At 37.6% G+C, this 23322-nt stretch overlaps 1 protein-coding gene across 3 annotated transcripts in view; it reads right to left on the bottom strand.

The window, feature by feature from the left end:
* Positions 1-23322, bottom strand: part of PPP1R12A (protein phosphatase 1 regulatory subunit 12A) — a 127643-nt gene that overhangs the window by 37726 nt on the left and 66595 nt on the right. For all 3 annotated transcript variants that reach the window (XM_075429475.1, XM_075429474.1, XM_075429476.1), the window contains exons 3-9: positions 20816-20934; positions 12197-12356; positions 9583-9727; positions 6791-6865; positions 6276-6364; positions 5988-6145; positions 2528-2655 (exon numbers count right to left, since the gene is read on the bottom strand). In XM_075429475.1, coding sequence (XP_075285590.1) covers positions 2528-2655; positions 5988-6145; positions 6276-6364; positions 6791-6865; positions 9583-9727; positions 12197-12356; positions 20816-20934 — 874 coding nt within the window. The remainder of the gene's footprint in view (positions 1-2527; positions 2656-5987; positions 6146-6275; positions 6365-6790; positions 6866-9582; positions 9728-12196; positions 12357-20815; positions 20935-23322) is intronic.

The following is a 23322-nucleotide window of genomic DNA, read 5'->3' as shown; positions in this document are numbered from 1 at the left end:
CGTGCTAGCTTAGCTACCGAACCCATACCTTCACTCCCAAACTCGCCTTACCCCAGTACCCTGAGACAGAATGTAGCATTCCTGAGTGCCATACAGACTGAAGCAAACTCAAACTGAAGCTCAGCACACTGCCTCTGCACCACTTGCACATATAGTTTGGCCATCTACAGTGTAAAAGCAGAAGAGTAGCTGCAGTAGCACAGATGGTGCAAACCTGAAAAGGCAGGTGCCAGAGTAGGTGCAAGGTCACACATACAGTGCTGTTCTACCTTCATTAGTGAAAACAGTTTAAAGCCTTGATTAGAGCTGCAACTGCTTCTCTAGGTCACATGTACACACCATGTTACATGATGATCGGTGTTGATATAAGAGTGCATTTATTTTGTAGCTACAGAAGGCCCTGAATTTTTCACATACAAAGATAACTACAGTTTACTTTTAACCTGCACCTTTTACCTTTAAGACCAAAAGATAAGCCATTAATTGCTGCATAATAAAATTAGAACAAATTAAATGCTAGTGTATTTATGATTTATAAAAGGTTACCATTCATCTTAAAGTCGTGCTTATTTCTTCTTCTTATAGAAAAGTCTGTTGTTTCCCCCCCCCCCAGTATATTGTCATTTAATCACATACCAAAAAATTATTTCTATTTGATCATTCAGCTCTGCAATACCAAGCCACATCCCAGCTAGCAACAATTTGGTAACATCCTATAGCTGAAGGTCATGTAGCTTAGAAAGCTTTTGCATAGTATGAAATAATTTGATTGCAAGGGACAAGCTAGGAAACTTTTGACTTCCAGATGAAGTTCAGGCAATTACAAGAAAAACAAAGTGTTTGAAGTGTTAGATATCTCTGAATCTCCAGTATGCAAAGATAATTAAGTGCAGTAAAAAACTGGGAAGAAAGTACATCAGTTAAACTGCCCACCTATCACAAATGCTCATATTACTGAAACAATTTAAAAAAATAAACTATATAAAGTAGGTCTATTTCCTTGCAGTGAAATTCTCACTCTATGTTTGAATTTATTCCAGTTAGGCACAGTTAGCAAGCCAGCAATTACTCACAATGTCTTCCCTCCCTCTCGCATTTGCTATGGTTTGTGTGGAGAACTTAGGGCTCTTGAATTCTGCACAGCTCCTGAGCAATGCAAACGCAGCTCCCGTGACAGAGAACCCTGATTCCTGACTGAGCCAGCAGGAACTGTTTCGATTAAAGTCACAAGATCACCATGGAATCTAGCTGCCTGCCCAGCCACAAAGCCCAGCGAGGGCAAACAGTAGTCATTCCTGCTGGCGAGCCATGCCCACAATTCCCCTTCCACTCTCATATTTTTGTGAGATAAATCTTGTGGACGTCAGTCACAACGAGTTTTGGAAAGCATCTCTTGGGATCAGGAAGGTTAGCCCAACCCTGTTGTACAGTATCACATAATATGACACAGTTGGGCAATATATTCCCTGCATCTGTTACATTAAACTACACTTTCTAAGACCAATCACCATTAGGTACTATTGTGAATATGAAAGTATAACTTCAATAAGCTTCTGGGAGCTAAACAGAATACATACTATGTGCCCAGCAGTACGTCTTCTCTCTCTACTGTGGCTTCAGTATATCATGGCTACCATTGCTCCTGAACAAACTTATAAGCATCAGTAGAAGGTTATGTTTGGTTCATGACTAGTATAGAAAAGTTGTAATGATTGAGAAAGTAAGCATTACTGGCTTACTATCCAGTTTGGTGCAACATGCTAAAAGTTTGACTTGTATACCATCTTCTGATGCATTTTTATCTACTGTAATCTTTTGCCCCTGACATAACTATCTTCCCTTTGACAAGGAAAACTAAAATTCATTGCAATTAACTTTCCACACCAAGCTGTAAAAAGCTTCCTGTGCACAATATGGTTTTACTATGTGTGTTTTTGAGCTGTGCATTGAATAAATCATGTGTCCCAATTCTCTAGCTCTTCCACGAGGTCCTAACCATAATGAAATCAGGGCTGGGACTCGCAGCACTTTGCCCTTCTCCTTTCAGGTATCGTTTTCAACTTCAGCACCTAAACACTACATGAATGTGTCTAAGGACTCCTGGAAGTACCTTAGTCACCCCTGCCTCCCTTGCCTTAAGTGCATCACAAATATAGGCACAGAGAGAATCACTAGAATTGTAGTTTCTACAAATTTTGGAGGAGTCTGGCATAGAAAAGACTTTCAAAAGATCTTTAGCTTTAGAGAAACAAGAACTCCCGTCACTGTGCAACAGTGTTGCTTTATTAAAAGGATCTTATGTTCATAGTTCTGTATTTCAGATCCCCATTTAGAATCAAAACCATTCGAAATTTAAAAAAATTTAAACAGTTTCTGCAGAAACAAAACACAAAATATTTTAGGAATCTGTGCGTATTTCCACCAGTTCACTGGATAACCCAATCCATTTTTTATACAAGAATCAAAAAAAGTACGCTTACACAGAAGAACAGAAATACAAAATCATGAGAAAGGTATTTTATTTTACCTTCTTAACAGGTGATGTAGGTGCCCCTTGGCCACCAGCTACTGAAGGCGCTGTCACAGCTACTGATGCCGATTGTGTACTTGTGGTATTTGCATTATTACTTACACCTGCCAAGGTTTTGGTCTTATCTGCAAAATATTTAGAAGATTTTAATTTCCATTTTTCATTCACAATTTCTTCACTTCCACAACACGAAGTTGAATTTCCTTTGGACAAATTTAACAGTCAACTTTCCCAACAACATTTTATTATTTATACCTTATTGTTTCCCCCTTCACACCCAATCTGTATCTTAGTTAGGTCCATCTTTTTTCCATAACACTCACGCATATAACATTTTTTTTGTTACTCAGTAAGTGTTAAAAACTCAGAGATGCACAGACAGAACCACAGAATCATTCAGGTTGAAAGTGACCTCAGGAGATCACCTAATTCAGCCTCCTGCTCCAAGCAGGGTCAGTACTGCACACAGACCAGGTAGCTCAGGGCTCTGATGAGTCAGGTCTTGAAAACCTCTACAAACAGAGATTTCCTCAGCCTCCCCAGACAGCCTATATTTTAGCAGATGCCCAATGACTGTAAAAATTTAACAATAGCAGCTATGTTAGCATGTAACAGTTAATTTGAACTACAGAAGATGCTAAATCAAAGCAAAACATTTATTCTTGGATGACTGTGTATGTTAAGTGCAAAGAAATAATTAACTGCACAGAGAATGCAGCCAGGGATTCTGATCAGTAGAATGAGCTGAGGCAGGGACCTGCCCTCCAGAGCTCTGACTTCGCTTTTGCTTCATTCCTTCTTTGTCCCTTGTTTTTCCTACCTAAGTTTCACTGTCCACCTACTCTGTCCTCTTCTGCTTTGTCCCTCCTGTCCACACTTCTTCCTCCGTCCTTTGTCTGTGTATCTTAACCTCTCTTACACAAACATACAGCAAATGACCTGGTTGTGATACAACAACCATTGTCACCACGCTTGTTTGAGCTCCATAATCTTACATCTCAGGCTGTTTCACCTATTCAGATTGCATATTCTTTGGAGCAGGATGCTACATCCTATCTGCGCAGTATGGAGCAACATGGGGTTCAATCCCCATTGGTTTTGGCCCTACTATAAACACACTGTTGTGTCTACACTACCCATACAGCATAGGAGAAGTTAATTTTGGAAGTATGCAATGTTTTCATACAACGTTCTCATATCTAATATTCAAATTCAGCAAAGTACCAACCTATGACTGGAAATCACATAACCAATGGCATTGCTGTTGCACCCTTATTTTAGCTATGGACATAGCTGAGCAGATGTTTTGAATAATTAATTATGCAGTAAACAAATATAAATATAAAGAAACTCAGCTTACACGACTAAATATGCACTTAATGGAAAGTTCTTTTTAAACACAAATGAAAATAAATGGTGGTAAACTAGGTCACAGTGATAAAAAATTCAACAGGGCAATGCGGACTGACAGTACAATTTGAGATGATGGACAGGTAGATCTGCTGGAAATTTGCAAATGGGTAATACAGCTTTAAAATATACAGAGAAAGTTATTAGCAGTGAAAGTATGGAAGGATGAAAATGGATTTTTCACAACTGTATTCTGAAATTATTTCAAGGACAGCAAGAACACAGTTGCATGCATGACTGAGCTAATATTGACTACCTCTCAAAAAACACTAAATTACCTCAAACAAGTAAGTTCAAAAACCTAAACTGCTGCAACTTTTATTATTCAGCTTGTTTCCCTGTCCTTTAGGAGATGATATATTCATATTCCTCTTCTTGGTCTTACAGGCAAAAATGTATTTATATTTAAACTGTACTCTCACATAATCAATGAAACAGAATCTAAGTTTTAGGAAAACATTTCCAATATCCCAACAGATTAGAAATCACAGTTTCCAGTACTTCAGGATATTCAACACTGTTAAAATATTATACAACCAGAATGCTTCTTAGAAATCTTCAGATTTTTCACTAGAAAACTACCTTAACTTGAATAATGGGAAAAAAGGGAAAGTACAAGCTTGGAATTTAGAGATGCAGCTCTACAGGGAAAAGCTTAAAGTCTAGCTTGCCAAATAAAGTATGATAAAGCCTTGTTGATACTAAAAAACCCAAAGTTTACATAAATTAATTCTTGTGTCACAGTCAAATTCTCCTGGCACAAACTATCTACTGGTAACGAAGAGAACACGGTTACCAGAGTCATAAAGTTCAGGAGACATGACAGTTAGTTCACTGACTGAGAAATTACTACATGTTATATATTACAAGTGTTCTGAGTTTTTCAAAGCTCGGTCTCTGTAAACAAGGGATGCAAGTATACTAAGTTGAAAGTGGTTACAAAGCTTGACAGACGTTTGTTTCAGCTTAACACTGAAATGTTGGATTATTTCAAAATACAAAAATAATTAAAACTTAACAGACAGTTTGGTTTCACAACTTACTTTTATTTCTGCCTATGTTAAATATTTATATTTGTTACCTCATAAATCCCTCCTTAGCCTTACCTTTTCAAGTGAAGAAATTGGAAAGAATGTTTTAAAATGAGAGTTGACAGCTCACCAGAAAGGGTTACTTATTTTAAAATGTGTAAGTATAAAATATTAACAAGATATTTCTACTGACATCTACACCTATGTATTGTATTGCTGCACCGTAATTCTAACACTCTTTCTCAGGATTGAACATACATCTTTAAACACTGACCTCTGTTTTCTGATTTGAAAGAAAAAGATACTATCCTGCTTTTACATCACCACTTGCTTTAAGACTCTGGTAATTGTTCAAGAAAAAATAAACCTTAATTCCACTGAAGAGAGAAGTACAGAGTAATGTGTTTCTTTGCATACAACTCCAAACTTCTCAATGCACTCTCCTCTTGAGATGAAGTTCTATATGAAGTAACTGTTAACGTCAGAACAGCACCTTTAGAGGTTTATTTCAGTACGCACTGAACAGTAAATATATGCACCATGACTTTATGAATACTTGAGCTAAGATTGACAGATTAATTGGTATTTACTTCAGGATGGCAAGAATAAACCACAATGTTTGCACTGTTGCTGTTCCAATCTCTGTATCAGTTCCACAAGCAAACACTGCTATAAAGACTTCATTTCCAATCTGATCTGCTAAGTTCTTCAACATTTTCTGACACGCTACTTAACACTTACGTTATTCCAACTATTTGATTAAAAGTATCAATTGTTAAAAAGACAATCCAGTAAGTAGGCTAGCAGCTTTAACCTAGATAGTCACCAGTAAAGATATCTTTTTGGTATGTCTGTTACGATTTAACTTTAGACCTGTGCAAACTTGCTTTAAAATGACTGGAAGCTTAGCGGAATGCAGAAGAATAAGCGAAACTTAAGATACTTAAATCTGTATATTAAATAAGTAACTTTCTAAAGCAAAATCTTAAAGAAAGACAATACTCAGAATAACATACCTGTCTCTGCTTCAGATTCTGAGTCGTCATCCTCTTCCTCTTCACTAGAACAACTGGATTCATCCTTCTTTCCCTCTTCTTCCTCATCTGCTTTTTCATGCTCCAGAGACTCTATACTAGATGCATTCTTTTCTTGCTCCATAATCAATGTCTCTTTACTGAGTTTGAAAAGAAAACACTTACTAAGTCCCAAAAAACTTACTAAAGCCTGTCAAATAGGACTTTGTGACAGCTTGTAAAGTTACCTTTTTTTTATTAAGAGCTTATTATTTTTCCTAGTTTACTTACTTTTTGAATGTTTTCTGTGTCTGATTATTATCCATGTTGGCTGTGGACTCAATCAGGGGAGATTTCTTTTCCCGTTTTTCACTATGAAGCTTCAAAACATACAGAATGATGCAGTTAAATTGACATAATGGTTATCAGCGTGACAAAATTATAAATAGAGGGAAATCTTCTCTAGCTACTACAAACACTAGACTGCGCATACGTTTTCCAAGTGTCAGAATTCTAAAATTCTAAAATCTCTGAAACTGTTATTCCAAGTTGTTCATTGTTGATGGTTCTGATCATAAAAGTCCTGATGCAGAAGGCAAGTAGAATAGCACTTTCTTTCGTCCAAGGTTTTTTGGTCACCATAATTGTGTAAGGGCATGAAATAACTTTTCAGATCACTGTGGCATTACCTGAATTGAAGGCCCAAATCAAACCTTTATTTTTAATCTATATGCTGCTCTGAGCTGTGTACCATAATCATATGTATAATGAAGTATAACGTATATCTTTATATGCAAAAAGCCTACCAGATTCTGCTTCTTTTGTAATTCTTCTAAATATCCTAGAATGTCTTCATCTGCCACATCAAACGCTGTCTGCCCCTGGAGAAGGGGAAGAAGTAAAACACCATAATTGTACAGAAGAATTTAAATATAATGGATTACGATGCCTTATCAGATGATGATGCAGGTAAAGAGCACATTCAGAGAGAGAAATTAGAAAGTACAAGCCAAGCTCTATTACAAACTGTTAGTCTGTCAGCAGTTGAAAACAATTTTGCAATATTGCTTTTTTTTGGGTAATTGAAACAGAAACATCTATACCTGATGAGTAAACACATTTTTAAGACATAAAAACACAGCTTCAATAAAATTTTGCTGTCCTTCAAAGGACAGCAAACTATGAAGGAAAAGAAGATAGATTGAAAGAATACGATTCTCCCAACATTCTTTCCAAACAACCATTCCAATGGCAGTTGTATGGGTAGACACTGAACAGGACAGTATCCTGTCCATCTTAGACTACCAAATACAGATTGACGTTTGTAACGTTTAAATTAATTAAGAAAGCTATACAAAATTTAAATAGTCACGCTTTCACATTTTTACAGTAAAACTGTATTTTAGATTTTACATTCCATTGTAGAAGAGTTCTGCCACAACCATTTGTTCTAATCCTCCTTTCGTGTACAAATCAATTTCCATGGAACATGTACTTGAATAAACAGATCATAATGTGATTCATTAACACAGAGTAATGCTGTCAGCTGCAATTTCTTCAGCTTGCTGTATCTTACATTTACAGTCACTACAATTCTTGACTAGACCAGATGCCCACAGCACGAGAGATTCTATCTTTAAGGCTGAATTGGTAAAGATTTCAAAAATATCCTTTCTTCCTCTCTACTTGAAGATGAGAAGGGCTGAAGCTCACACAGTTTCACAAAGAAATCCTCACTTTGATACTGCACTACAATGTTTTGTATTTGGAAGTTTGCATTCAAACACAAGAAGTCTGGAATCTAGGCAGAATCCTAGATCCATTGGTATAAACGCAGCTGCATCAACACACTGGGTGGACATACTGAAATGTTGGGAGGATCATGACAAGATCAGTCAAGTAAGTGCTTCTGTGCAATAACCAGCAATAAACACAGAGCTGTCATTTAAATGTGGTCACAGCAGCTAATAAAGGTATTTAAAGGTGTTCATATTTGTCTCTGCTTATTTTAGTTTCTCGAAATGTTAACTAAAGGCAAACATATTCCTACTTACACTGTGAAGGCCATCTTAACTGGTTAAAAAGGATGGACCTTCAAACCACTAATTTTCACATCCATAGAACTTCTGACCATACAGCAGAAGCACGTGCACCTTTCACCAAGCATTACCCTAAACAGCTTGAGGTCCTCTGACATGTGAACTATTCCATTTAGTATAACACAGCACTAACCTGGAAACTAAACAACAAAATTATCTCAAGGTTATATTTGCATTATGACTACAGTTTTTAATCTGGCCTTCTATTTTTAGGGCTTATTTCCAAAAAATGCAAGTTAGACCTACCTCGACCACAAAAAATCACTTTGCAAAAACACTGTTGTAGTTGGAACGTTATGTCTAAACTCAATCCATAAAAGTTAATACCTGAGGTCACGTGCCTAAAGAATAGTGCCTGAGTTCTCTGAGATACTAAGCACCTACAACTGAAACCAAATCCAGAGGAATTTTCAATCTTCCTATCTCCAAAAGCAAAAATGCTTACTAGCTTACTTAAGAACGCAATAGGCAAAACTTCCCTAGCTTGCACAGACAAGCCCATACACCAAATAAAACAGTTTATCTCTCTATACCTCCTTTATTCTTATTCTTGCCGCAGTTGAGTTGAACATATTTTCGTGAGAGCGCTCTCTGGAACACCATACTCCATGTTCTCAGAACCCCAGTAAAAAGCCTAACAGATAACTTGATAAACTGGCTTCAATTAATGGCATCGGCTTTTGATTGCCTGATACGACATACAGTTATACAGCTGATATTCAGAAGTTCTATAAGCATTATACAGAAACAGAGTTGAAGCTGTTTGTAATTTATGAAAAAATTCAATGCAGAACCCATCTTAAAAATTAGGCCGATCAGAAGCAGATCAGAACCTATCTGTAAAACATGGTGCAAAGAGGAGAAAGAGACCATCAGCGTTTACACAGTTGAAAGAAAAGTTTTGGATCCTTGTGATGCCTATGTGAATCATGAATATATTTTTATCTGTTGGGAGCAAGATCTTGCAAAGCCAGCAAGCTATGCAGGCTTCATGTAGAAGTCGAGGAAACATAATTTAGGAAGAAATCAAATTATGTCTAGGGCATCCAGAAATGCCGAGCAGTTTCTTCCAGCGCATCCAAACCAGCCTATAGTGATAATTCTTTAGTATGCCAATGCAAGCTGATTTTAAGAGTTAAAACACTACCCAAAGGCATCATCATCTTCAGTGATCAAATGAAAGCCAATATGCAATCCATGAAGTCACTAACTTTGTACCTCCAAAACATCAATAAACCCATTTTTTTTTTAATTTCTCTATCAAAGATTACATCAGACCATTTAATGTAGAACTAAGCACAAAGTGAGCCCACAAATCAATTTAGACAGTCAAAGAATTTAGTTTTGAACACAAACATGCTGTTTTGACAAAACATGCATTATATAAAGCTCCACGTACAGTAAACAGCAGTTTATCATCACTTTTCTTACCCTGGCTTCTAAAGTCACTTTAGAGACCAGAACTTTGTATCTTGACAAGGATTACATAAAAATCCTACCACTTTGTTGACAGCCTCCATATCACATAGGTTTTCCACTAAAATGCGACATGCTTCTTCTTTACCCCAGTGAGCAGCAGCGTGAAGTGGTGTCCAGCCATCATAATCTTTAATATTTACATCGTAGCGAGCCTGTATTAAAAGCCTAAGGAAATGAAAATAATTCAACCTTGATACTGTTGACAGGGATAAATAAACTGATGAGAAATCGTAAAATTATTCTACAATATCCTTCTCCTTTTTCATCATAGGTATTTTAGTTGGGCCACGGACAATTCATTAATTTTATTTCCTCACAGAAACATCTGCCTTTTCATTGTTCAGTAGGTAAATGTATATTTTTTAAGGAAGAGTCAGGAAAAATCGCCTTTTCCATTTTCTTCTTTATTACTTCCTCTTCATTCAAAGGTCATTGTTTCTATACAGTTAGGTATTTTTCTCTACATGTACAGTAACAGAGAAAAGCCCTTTTAAGGAACAGCAAGCTGTAAAATGTCAAAAATTGTTAGATACAGTGTTCTTATCTAGTAAATTATTAAAACCTCCTCCTATTCTAATATTAGTTGCTACAAGTTGTTAAGTCTAATATTAGTTGCTTGAATCTTGCATCTCCTCCGGTGATTAACATTTGATGTTGTAACAATGTAGTGTTTACGTGCTTCAATTTTTCTCTGAAAGGGAACAGAACTCCTCAAATAGAGGAAGGAGCTGCTTTTCAGCCTGCATTCAACACTCAAATTCAGCACTGTTCTGATAGGAGTATCAAAGTGACAATGGACACTTAACCCGACCAACACTTTCATGTAAATAGCTATCAGCCCTCTGAAACGCTGTCCATAGTTATTAAAAATCACACAACCGTGAAGTATTCTTCTCAAAAAAATCTCCCTGTTTCTCACAAGCCAATATACTTCTTGCGATATCCTCCAGTGAGTCAACTTTCACACAGCCTCAGCTGCAAAGTCTTGCAGGCTTGCATCCTACACAGAGCACGCATTTTTGATAATTTGAAGCCATCACGAAAATTGCCTGTGCACATATTTTTCCCCTTCTAGGAAAAGTACAGGGACTGGACTACAAAAAAGACACTAACTGAGACAGCTAAAAAAAACAGTTACAGATATAACTCCCTTGCAGACACATGCTTTTCTAAATCAAAAATTATTCTTTTACAGCAGAATAATTTCTCTTCATCATCTTGAAGCATCATTGGTTTTTGAAGCAGAACCTCCATTCAGTAGGTGCAATGCTTGTAATGATTAAAAAGGCTCTGTCATTCAATTTCTGTGTTGGCAAAGCATTACAAGGCTCTGCAGACCTTAAAGGCAGCAATAATTACACAGTCAGGGTGAGTGCTCATTTTCATTCATGTTAGAATATGTAACTGTTCCTAGTAGCCAAAGTAGCCAAATACATTTACCATCACAGTAAAGCAATGTATTATTAAGTATGCTTTGTTTCAACAAAAACGGAGCTTTGATGAAAAAGGAAATTAAACCTCTGTTACAGTCTATACTTGTATCGTAGTGTATCACTGAAAAGGTACCTGTGAATTAGGGGACCCCAAAAGCCTGGAGCTTTCCAGGAAAGATTTCAAGAGTCATGATTTTCAACAACAATATCAAAACAGCAAAATTAAATTCTATGTTCTTTAGGTCTGACAATGTTTATGCTTACAAATATCTCAAGGGTGGGTGTCAGGAGGATGGGGCCAAACTCTTTTCAGTGGTGCCCAGGGACAGGACAAGGGGCAATGGGCACAAACTGAAGCACAGGAAGTTCCGTCTGAACATGAGGAAGAACTTCTTCCCTCTGAGGGTGACGGAGCCCTGGAACAGGCTGCCTAGGGAGGTTGTGGAGTCTCCTTCTCTGGAGATATTCAAGACCCGCCTGGACAAGGTCCTGTGCAGCCTGCTGTAGGTGCCCCTGCTTCGGCAGGGGGGTTGGACTAGATGACCCACAGAGGTCCCTTCCAACCCCTACCATTCTGTGATTCTGTTTAGTCTGTATTACAAACTGTTTTATATATGCAAATAAATATGGTGTCTTGAAAATATGCATCAATCAGAGTGCTAACTGGCATTATAAAAAGGTGATTAAGCTTGTTTGCACACTTGACTTTAGAAATAAGGTAAGCTTTTTGTCAACTTTCTTCTTTTAATGAAGTATTCAGGCTCAATCACAGAATCAACCCTCTGAGTCCTGCCATTCAGCCAGTTCTCAATCCACTTCACCGACCACTCATCCAGCCCCACACTTCCTGAGCTTCCCTAGGAGGATGTTATGGGAGACCGTGTCAAAAGCCTTGCTGAAGTCTAGGTAGACAACATTCACGGCTCTCCCCTCATTTACCCAGCCAGTCATGTCATCATAGAAAGCTACCAGTACACTGTGTTCGTATTTTGAATGACTTAATGTAGAAAGCTAACAGCATCATGATTTATGAGAGCTTGGAAACATAAAATCAAGCTCTGAGGAAAAAATAGTTATAGAGATTGTTGTTTTCCAAGATGCAATGCCCAAAAGTTAGAAGTGTCCAATCCTATCAATTCCAAGCAGCATTACATCAACAAGGCAATAAACTATGAAAAATTTCCATTTAAACCACACTTACTTTAAGACTTCTGTATAGCCCTTAGCAGCAGCTACATGAAGTGCTGTACCACCAGATTTCGCATGCCTGACGTCATTTATATGGCCACTGTTGAGCCATTGTCTTGCATCTCTTAGCATTATTCGTTCTTCTTCTTTTCGAGCTGCCTCTATATCAACCCCTAATTCAGGTATGAAGGGGGAGAGGGGAAGAGAGGACACAAAATATTTTAGTTCAAATACATCAATTCAATTACGTAGCCAATCATACCACATTTATGTGATACCATAAAATTACTGCTAAACAATACGAACAATGTTCATGGTTAGATATTCATATCTTTTTGAAGATGAACCCCAAGAGCCTATGGAAACATCCCATATTTCATGACATTTTGCATGCAGTTTTGTCCCAAAAGAAGGAAGGCGGGGGGGGGGGGGGGGAGGGGAAGGAAAGCTACTAAAACTGGCTCTTCAATTTTAAGAACGTCCACCATCATAGTAATAATCACTGAAGTGACGTATCAATAAAAGAGAAAAATTATATTTTAACCTTTAAAGAACCAAAATATAAGTCTGGTTCCATGTATCTGTACACAGCAGAGAACAGCCACACTTTGTTTACAGGAGCTATCTATAGGAAGAGGAACAGCCTAGCTTCTCAACACTGATGAACACTTACAAGTATACGGCTCAGGTTAAACAGATCAAAACCAAAACCCAGACCCTGAATGGGCAAAGCAAAGCATGTATTTACAAGCATTTTTAAATCACTACCACATGGAGTGATCTAAAGAACACAGCAGGAAAGGAGTCTTGAAGAGAACTATGCATGAGCTTTGCTCCATTTATGCTGACTGACCAACGACAACTTTGTAAGGAAAAGGGAATTCAGAATTGTGGTCACCAAGAGCACAAATTTTATCTGGGCTGAGCTCTAACAGAAAAACAGGGGGCCAACCTTCAGCAAAATTATTTTATATGTATGATTTGTCTAAACTTAGACACTGGTAACACAGGGACTTGGGAAATATACACCGTTCATCTGAATTTTTAACTTCTTGTGGCGTAAAGCATTAATTTGGACATAATAAAACCAAGTGAAATCTAGAAAGAGGTATTGATTTACGAGATAGAACCACAGACTTCAACAGTAGTCCTTATAGCCTATAAAATAGAAGTTAAGATTTTAAAACACTTAAGAGATAGATGCTCCTTGACTCAGATCTAATTCTGCCTTCTTTCAATATTTCCCGCTGAAGCTTCATCTGTCCCCAAGTATTTTTCTCCATCAAACGTGTTTCTATCACTTAACTCTCCTAAGTGTCCAATTAATCAAAGCACAGCATTACATAGTAGACCGCAAACAAGACTATGCAAAGCTAAAACACCTCGCTTCAGAACTACTCTTCATAATTAATTATTTTTAATTAATTTTCAAAGTCTTTATAATGAATAGCAATTTCAGGCTCTAACATCTTCAGAGAAACTGTGAGTTATTAATCCTTTACAGGGTGAATGAATGTCCAGAATATGGAAACCAAGTGAAATCCAGCTTGACTGTTGCTCATTTAGACACGCAGCAGGAAAGTGAGCTAAGGGATGAAGTGGCCTTGATTAAAGAAATTATTAGTATCACAAAATGAAAAGACATAGATAATACAGAGATGATCACATCTAGAGCAATGCATCATTCTACTGGGTAAAACATGACAAAACAGATTGTAATAAAACAGATTCATCAAGCTCATATCAATCCACTGACAACTAGATAGAACGTCAGAGCAACAAAGCGAGAAACTGAAAGCAAGTATATTGGCACTGCTGAACACCCTTAAGGCAGTGGATAGCAGACTGATGTATCTATTACGTTATGTATCAATTAGTATTTCACAGATTCTGCAATTCCCCAATTATAGAGCAAGAAAACGCTTGAAAAATAAATGCCCAAATCAACATTTCCTGACATACAAAAAGAAGGAATGTAATTATTACATGCTTTTGGAAACTTAGCATGTCATTTGTCTGGTTTGCGGTAGCACATGATCGTGCTGCAACAGAGTTCACTTCTTTTTTTATTATTCTTCTGCCAATTCACATCATAACAGATATTCCCTGTCTATCAACATGGGGGGGGGGGGGGGAATTCAATTTAAGAAAAAAACCACTACAAAACACAAAGAAAGATCAGTTGGAGAAAAGATTCTGTTCACTAAGTATATCTGGTAAAACTTAATGCTAAAGACAGAATAAAAGGTAAACCTTTACCAAGTATCATAAAATAACTGAGGCAGGTTACATTAAGTGTTCTAAGCAGCTGACTAAACTCCTAGACTCATCCACTTAATCAACTAAACCAGTCATTTCTGTCTTGGCAATTTAATAAAAATTAATAGAACTACGCTTTATCGGAAACTGATGAAAACCCATAATCTGGAGGCTAAGTCTGCAAGATACAGGAAGATACAAAAGATGGTTGAAATGCTACGCAGAGGAGAAAGCTAACATGCGCTTGTTTGAAAGAAGCTGTGGTAAAAATGAAATGCATGGAATTTTCTAAAACTGTCTCTGTCAGGACAACCTATGATTAAATAAATCCGAACAGAGATTAAATTTTACATATCTAATAAACCTTATAACTCTGACAGATAAGAATGGAAACCAGGAGCTCTGACTCAATAACATTGATAATCACGCATTCTCATGCCTCCAGAAGGCTGAGGTGTGAATTACTGCAAACTGTAACTTCCTTGGCCCTTTGCATCTGCCTGCCTTTCAGAACGACAGAGCACTGCAGATCAGCAGATCCTGGGAAAATAATCCCCTAGAGTACAGTGCTGCCTGCAAAATGCTACTACACAAATAAGTAGTTTATGTATCATCTGCTACTCACATTTATATCCATTCCCTCTTTGCATGCCCGAAGTCCAGCCATGAATTCTTATCAGCATACGTAACCTCCTCAACCCAAAGAATTCGACATAAATGCCTATCAGTGTAAAACTGCTCATGTGTGCGGCTGGTTGTTTCGAGGGATTTTTGCATAAAGGAAGAACAGAGACAAAGTTCTTCCCAAACCCTGATCTCAAACTTCTAATGTTTAATGTCTAACATACTTTCCAGGGATGCCTAAGGACACAAAGAATTATGTCAAAATAGCAATGCTTTTGCAGAAAAAGTAACTAATACTGAATACACACTTCCACCAATATCACGCATGATTGCATTTCCAAAGCCCAAACAAGATATCATGGCTGCACAGGACTAATGGCTGCATCAACACATTATTTTACAAGACAGTACGTTTCTGATCCTATTTCAACAAAGTACAAGAATCTTGCCAACCTAAATAAAACAGCCCACATTAATGACTGGCACGAAAATGGGAATTGAACTTTGTGTCACAGACAAAAAGCTGCTCTCTGCGATAAGCTAAGTACGATTCCCATGATCAGCTACAGGAAACAGAATGCAAACCGCCTTTATTATACTGTGTATGGACCTTTCTCCTTCCTTCTGTTTTCCAGACTCTCTATTATGATATCAGGGAAAAAGCAAATGCTAGTCATGCGTTTCAACCACTTTCTTCATACGGCCCATAGATGGCAATGCGCGGCCTCCCAGCTCAACCTCAGCCAGTGTGTTCGCTCGCACCACCCGCACACTTCTCCTCTCTGGCAGTCTAACTTCTTAAATCATTAATCATTTATTGCTAAATGCTTTCATTTTTTCTGATCAACAAGCATTCTTCAACAGTTCCAAACAGGTTTGAAAATGGTGTGCCGTTCAGGGAGCATTTAATGAAATTCAGTGTACATTTAAATGCTGACTCATTGTTTCAGGACTCCTCAGCCATATAAAGGCATGTTTTATAGATACTGCACTTTTACTTCATGTAGTGAATGTTTATATACAAATGTAATACTTCACATTTTGTCCACATAAACAAAGCTGAGTTAAGCAATACATGCGAGAGAATCTCATTACATTTACCTATAATTAAGCATGAGGAACGTTTACTTCTCCTTGGAAAAGAAGTGATCTCTCTAATAGTTACTGAATAGGTATCATGCTGCCTCATGAACTCCTGATTCACCTCCCATCACCTCTCCTCACTAACTCACCTCCTGAGAATTTATCCTGTAATTCAAAATAACTTCTTAAGCAACTAAAAATAATTTTAAGAGGATATCTGATGAGAAACAGCGAAAAAATAGCTTCAAACTATTACACTTAACCCTACTTGAGACATGAGGAGAGGTAACACTTCAAACAGGCCAGGGCTAGCCAGGAGTAAGGCGCTAGCCAAGCGACATCTCTCTGAAGTTTGCTGGTCTTCACTAGCACAAATGAAAACTTTACACTATCGGCAAAAGAAAACTTCCACAACTACGATATGCTGAAGCACTGCAGAGCAGAAACACAAGGGATCATATCAACAAACTGGAAATAATAGTATTTTTAATGAAGATAAAGAATTCAGTGGATTGTAGTGGCATCTACATACGCGGAGTTGGCCCATGATAAAGATATCAGTCATATGCAGAAACAACAAGACAGGTCCTACGAGAAGTTGTCTAACACACAAAATAGTTGAAACACGTGGCATGCAAAGAGAATAGCTGGTCAGCACTACTGTGCAATAATTTCCATAAAACACCTAGTTTTGCTGTTTGGGAACTGTTCAAAACTGTGACAAAAAAACTTGATACCTTACCGGACCATGTATGTAATTTGCCTCCTCACAAAGTATAAAACCACACTAGGTTTTAAGCTTAAAAAATAATTAAGTCAATAATTTCCTTTGAAGAAAAAAGAAAAGAGGAATTCTCCTTTGCAGAAAAATGCTTCCCTTACTGTTGGAGTGCTACGGCTTCACTTACAGGGTAGGTAGTCTGTGAGCTGAGAACTACTGCACAGTCCGTTATAGCAACAGGGTCCCGCTATTCGCACAGCGCAACCCACCGTGGCCTTGTCCGGGGACCTGTGGCCCACAGCCTGAACCAGGGGTCACAGTTTGGAAGTATCATGTATGGAGATCAGAATAATTGAAGAGAGATAGATATTGGATAACTGTAATACAAAAGCCCTCTCTTTTCATGCCCAACACGCCTTACAACAGAACTTGTACAAGGAGAAGATTCATTTGGATCACTGACCATCTCCTCTCTAGACAAGTCAGATTCTGGAGTCAGAATGCTAAAACTGCATGAGCAAACAGCGCAGATCGTTCCCTGTATTAAGCCTATAATGTCACAAAGAACTGAACTGTGTTCCATTCTATAATTTATTTCTGTGAATTTAGTGTCTCCAGAGTCTCCTATTGTTTGTCCTGTAGCTAGGCATGTCCCTAAAATATAATTCAATACCTGTGAAAATTGGGCATAAACACGAATTGATGACGTGTAGAAGGCTGAATAGTTGCACAATGGGAAGGCTCTGTTTCAACTTTTCCTAGAAAGACTGAAGGTCTGCAAAAGCAGTAAAAAAGGTGAGCCAACATCGCGATTCTCCTCAGATTTCTACCAGAAACAAACATCAGATGTCATCACTCCGACATATCTGAAATCACGATGAACCTGACTGATCTTTCCAGACAATCTTTTGCCACCACATGACTCTGACTGCTGACACTAATATGTAAGAAGCCATACTCACACCATTAGCTAAGCAACACAAAAATGAAACTATAATGAAAGTTGGAGTAAATACACATGAAAAGGTTGCAAGGCAAGAATGTTACAGAAAACGTCTACCTAATTTTCACGTTGCATTAACATAAACAATTAAGTTCTTGTTTTAGAGCTATTAACTTTGCTAGCCACAGCACACACAATTAGGCACTTTGAAAGCAATCATGATAGTGGTTAAATAAATCATTCTGCATATAATATTAACTTCATATGCAAGTTAGGGATGCCATCAAAAGCACACAATTAAAACCTTATTGCTGAGACAACTGTCTCATGATTTAGTACGATACACACCAAAAGCTCATATCCAGATTCATACCCTTTCTATTCCATTCTCATCCACAACCATTAAATATTTCTTATGATTTCATCCCTGCAGGTAAAAGCCCTTAGTTCTTACACCTTCAGACACAAATTGAGAGGGAGAGGTGCTGTATGCCTTCTTCCCTGCTCGTGTGAAACTGAAACTCCCAAGTGACCTAACAGCAAAACAGCTAGGCAGAATACACACATATAAATGCATTCATATATATGTGTGTGTGTAACTATATATACACATTATACATATATTAAAAAAATAAAATACTATCTATATAGGCTATATATATACAACCATAGGCATTCATGTTCTGTTAAGACTGTCAGGGATGTTCACAGTGTAGTCACCCTTCAGGACAGCATCCAGTTCCTGTTCTCTACAGAGGGAGGTCGAACCTCTCGAAAGCCCTTGCAAGTTTCTTCTCACCTGACATGATGCCTCATCCAACCAACGTATTTTTCAAATCCTGTTAGGAATGCTAATCTTCTGAAAATCCTTTAGCTAGTCAGCAAGCCAACTGACATAAAAATGTAAGAAGAATGCTTCAAAAATAGGTTTTCCATAGCAACTGAAATTTAGTATTTTAAAACAACCTGAATTATCCCTTTAGAAGCTGACAGCTACAATCTTCTCAGACTTATAAAGACAGTACCACAGATAGCTTATCATAAGCTTTAAATACGACATGTATAAACCACACTGAAATTTTCAGTGAAATATAGCATTTAGTTTGGGTTGCCAATGCCAATTTTAAAATTGGGCTGTTCAGATAATTAAACTTGGAAAAGAACAAAAATTATTGAGTAATGTTGAATGTCTGCATTGCAAAAATGTTCATAAAGCCCCACATAACTAACAATTTTTTTTTTAGCAAGCAGTAACATACATACATATATATATACACACACACACGAAAGAGTTTTGGAAAAGAGTTCTTTTCCAAATAATGTCAATTTTACAAAGCACTACTACAGTCAATTAGGATACCACATCAGTAAAATCAAACATTTCAAAAACAACTTTAAAGAATCTAGGCTGAGGCACACTCCAGAAACAACTCTCCAGCAAAGATTATCAGTACTGTTAGAAAAGAGAACAACAACTGTATTTTTTCCAAACTAGTTAAAATAGACAAACAGTAGTACAGACTAAAAATATTCGCAACTACCTAATATCATGTTCTTTGTGTGTTAACTATAGGAACTGTTAATCAAAACTCTGTTAACACTACCAAATAATTGAATTAAAGCCTTTGTCACATCTACAGTCTACTTCTGTGTATCAGTGAGTATCTCTTATTTCCCTGCATATCATTTCATCCACTTTCTTTTTACCATTTGCTCTGGGCATTAAACAGGTTTAACCACACAAATTAAATCAGGGCAAAGCCTGAAGCAATTACTAGTTTACTGTTAAATTATGTAAATCTGTCTTAGAGATATAAATTCAACACTACGAAAAAAAAAACCCAAAACATTTTCAAGGAGGAAGAAGCCTTTTAAGAGGTAGGCAGGGGTCTAGAAGTATGTAGGTGCAGTCCCCTTGCACACCTCTCACAAGGGCTCCATCTTCACTCTGAATGTCATCTTCCTTCAATATACAACTCAGTTCACACCACCCCTGTTCTTGTACTGGGAGCTCTGGGATAGCAGTGCATTTCTGTTGTACTTAAGATGAGTCAGTCAACAACAACTGAATATTCTTTACTCCACAGAATGCAAAAACCAGAAACTTTCAAAGACCTTTCACCGGAAAACCCACCTGAAGATTGGAACATGGAAAACAGCAGTATAAGGAGGGGAATAAAAGCAGGGGAAAATGAACCAATATGCTTTTTCAAAGACCAATTTCTCTTGTGAAGTCATCACTGCCAGTACTGCCCTAGCAATTTTCTAGGAGCAAAGTGCATATATTTAGGGTATACTTTTTTAAACAATACTGTCAAAACTTGATACCTATCCATTAACTGTTACATAAATGCTCATCTATATAGTGCTCTCAGAAGAGTACAGAAAATCGGGAGGAACTTAAAGGTCCATGATAGGTTCTAAGACCTAAAACGAGTGCAATCTAAGACTCCTTATTCCAAGAAGTAGTTTCAGACATCTGGCATTGGAGCAGGGTATTGAAAAGGTCAGAACTAGACACAAAGGGTGATTTATGGAATACAGTACAGTTGTTTACTCTTCGTTTAGTTATTCTTGGCTTTCTTGTAGTCAACAGAAAGAAACAGTTACCTTAGGGCTGCGTTCACCTCATCCTAAAACTGACATTTGAGTCACCCTAAAAGTGCCTATTTCTCTCCTCTCCAAAGGAGGAATCTCTTTAGTCATAGTTTAAAGCTGGGATATACAAATCTATATCCCAGATGCACTGAATATCACCTACATTTTCTTACGTGAACGCAGGAATCCAGTCAACACCTGGGTTCAAAACTTCTGGCCTCTTTCTTCACCAGAGGCTGGGCTGAGTAAAAACACCTAGAAGACAACTTGAGCATTGCACACTGTATTGACAATTCTCTTTCGAAAATAAATTGAGTGACTTTAAAGTTCCTAATTTAGCATAAGTTTGCAAAAATATATTTAGTGTCCAATAAAAAAAATCACCCTTCCGTACTGAAAATTACCTTGTCTATTTACTTCATTCTGAAGCAGCTCTTCCATTGCCTCTTCTTCAGCAATATCTAACGGAGTGTCTCCTTCACTATTTACAGCTCCTACATGTGCTCCTTGACTAATTAAATACCTGCCAATTGAAAAAGAAAAACAAAGTGTAAGCAACATAGTAAAGCTGATGCAAAAAAACAGCAGCCACTAGGATATCATATGCAATGGGTACACGCACACACATACCGTTCACAGAAACAACTATATTAGGTATAAGTAAAAAACCTCTATGTCTTTTCACCATAATACCCATTAACACAAATAGCACTCTGCTCCTCAGCTGGCCCCAAAGACTCCTGACACTTTTAAATACTTACTTGCAAGAACTGAAAGAAGAAAAAAATTAGATGACAAACAACAGTGAACACAAGGCTCACAGGGCTCGAACCACTGATTCCCATGAGCTCCTCATATTAAGCCACTCTTCCTAGAACATCCAAATTCAGTGGCACATTATGTTTCCGTAATTGGCCAGAACGCTGACTCCTGATCAGCTTCATAAAATTAATAAAACCAGAATCATCTCTGCTGCTGAGTATTCATAAGATCAGCTTTTGGTCTGGAAACAGGCGAAGGGAGAAAGGAAGCGGGACTTCACACTGTATTCCAACCCCACTAAGTGTTTTCTTACTTAACGTACTACTGCCTCAGGAGTCAACAATCCAGACTCAGTGGAATTTATTTCTGAATTTCAAACAAAGTCAAATGGATCAATCCCAACAATAAGTCACAAAAGGATTAAGTTATTTCATTGTATTAAACCATAAGGATACGAAATTCTTGAGAACCTACAGCTTAATATACAGTCTAAGTATTGTTTTAACAATAATTAAAACATTAATACAGATCAGTCTTACACCTTCTGACCATAACACTCCCACTTCCCTAACAAATTCACCAGTTTGAGCCACGAACGGACTTGACACAAGCAAAAAACTGCAAACATACCTCCTGCCTATCAGAAATAATTTACACTTCTGATATATTTGAAGGGAAAAAAAAAAAAGTCAGGAAATACTCAGACCTGAAGAACTAGCTATCCATTTGGTAAAAGGTATATGAAACCAAAAGTGCTTTCTTTACCTTGCTACTGCAGAATGTCAATTTATGCAGGAGCCAGTCACAAAATTAATCCAACACTAATATAAACGCTTTGAAGTATTTCTGCTTAACTACTCGACTATGACGGTGGTAGGCACTGGAGCAGGTTGCTCAGAGAAGCTGTGAATGCCCCTCCCTGGATGTGTTCAAGGCCAGTCTGGATGGGGCTTTGACCAACCTGATCTAGTTGAAGGTGTCCCTGACCCCCTGTCAGGGGGGTTGGAACTAGATGATCTTTAAGGTCCCTTCCAACCCAAACCATTTTATGATTCTATGATCTAGGATCATGTTTTCCTTATCTTTATTCGATAACTCAGCATCAAGCACTGTCATACACTTCCATTTTTTAAGTATGATTTAAATAGCACTTGTTATTAAACCTCTGTAATTACGTCAAGAAGAGGAAAGAACTGACAGATCACAAAAGGGAAATGAATTCCCAGAAGTGTAACCATATCTCCTGTGATATGCATCATCAGTTGCCACCACTAACTTTGACGCTGGTATGCAGTTGCTGGTTTTATTTTGTTCCTCTTAAAAGCGTGCCACTGTGACTCTTATCTCTCTCCAGTTTAAAGATTTAACTTCTACAGGAATGAAAAATTAATACAAAGTAACAACATTTCTCAACAATACCAGTTGTACTGTTTTCACAATCACACAGCCTTCCAGATTGCAGAACTGCTATGCAGGGTGTCTGCTGAACAGGCAAAAATAGCAGTGGGGAAACTAACTTTTTTACAAAGTCAAAGCGTTGATTCAAAACCAAAATTAACCACTGACAAAAGTCAACATTCATGTTCTTCCCACTTCTTTTTTCCAATACAGACACAAAAAAAAGTGATGTTTAAAAAAACTTGATTTTTACCTGTTTCCACATAATACCTATAAGGAAAAACTAAGCTACTTTTGTGAGGAAAACACGTATCTCATTGAAGTGGTTGTATTTGGTCACCTGGGTCAGCAACTTATAGTCATGACAGAAGGAGCAATGCCTAAGAAAGTATAGGGAATGAACAAAAGGCTACAGTAGCATTTCACAAAGTTATTATTTAGATACACGAACAACTTCACTATCAAATGATCCTTCAAAGCAGACTCCAGAACTGAAGCTGCTTACAGTCCAAAATCAGATCAGCAGAGCTAGAGGGATTAGTAGGGCTGGAGCAGTAGAGTTATCTGAGTTCCCCTTTGCACATGCTTACAGGGCTTTGGTTTTTCCAGCTCTGCAAAGGAAGGACGGGTGAACCTGCCCCAAGTTCACAGGATTTAAAGGGATGGGAGAAACAGGAGAAAGATGAAAGGCAGCACGCTCCTTGCCACTCCAAACAGGCCTTCCCTCTCTCATCACCACCAAAAAAACTGA

Source organism: Opisthocomus hoazin, chromosome 8 (assembly GCF_030867145.1).
Source record: "Opisthocomus hoazin isolate bOpiHoa1 chromosome 8, bOpiHoa1.hap1, whole genome shotgun sequence".
Classification (NCBI taxonomy): domain Eukaryota; kingdom Metazoa; phylum Chordata; class Aves; order Opisthocomiformes; family Opisthocomidae; genus Opisthocomus; species Opisthocomus hoazin.
This window is presented reverse-complemented; position numbering and strand designations above follow the sequence as displayed.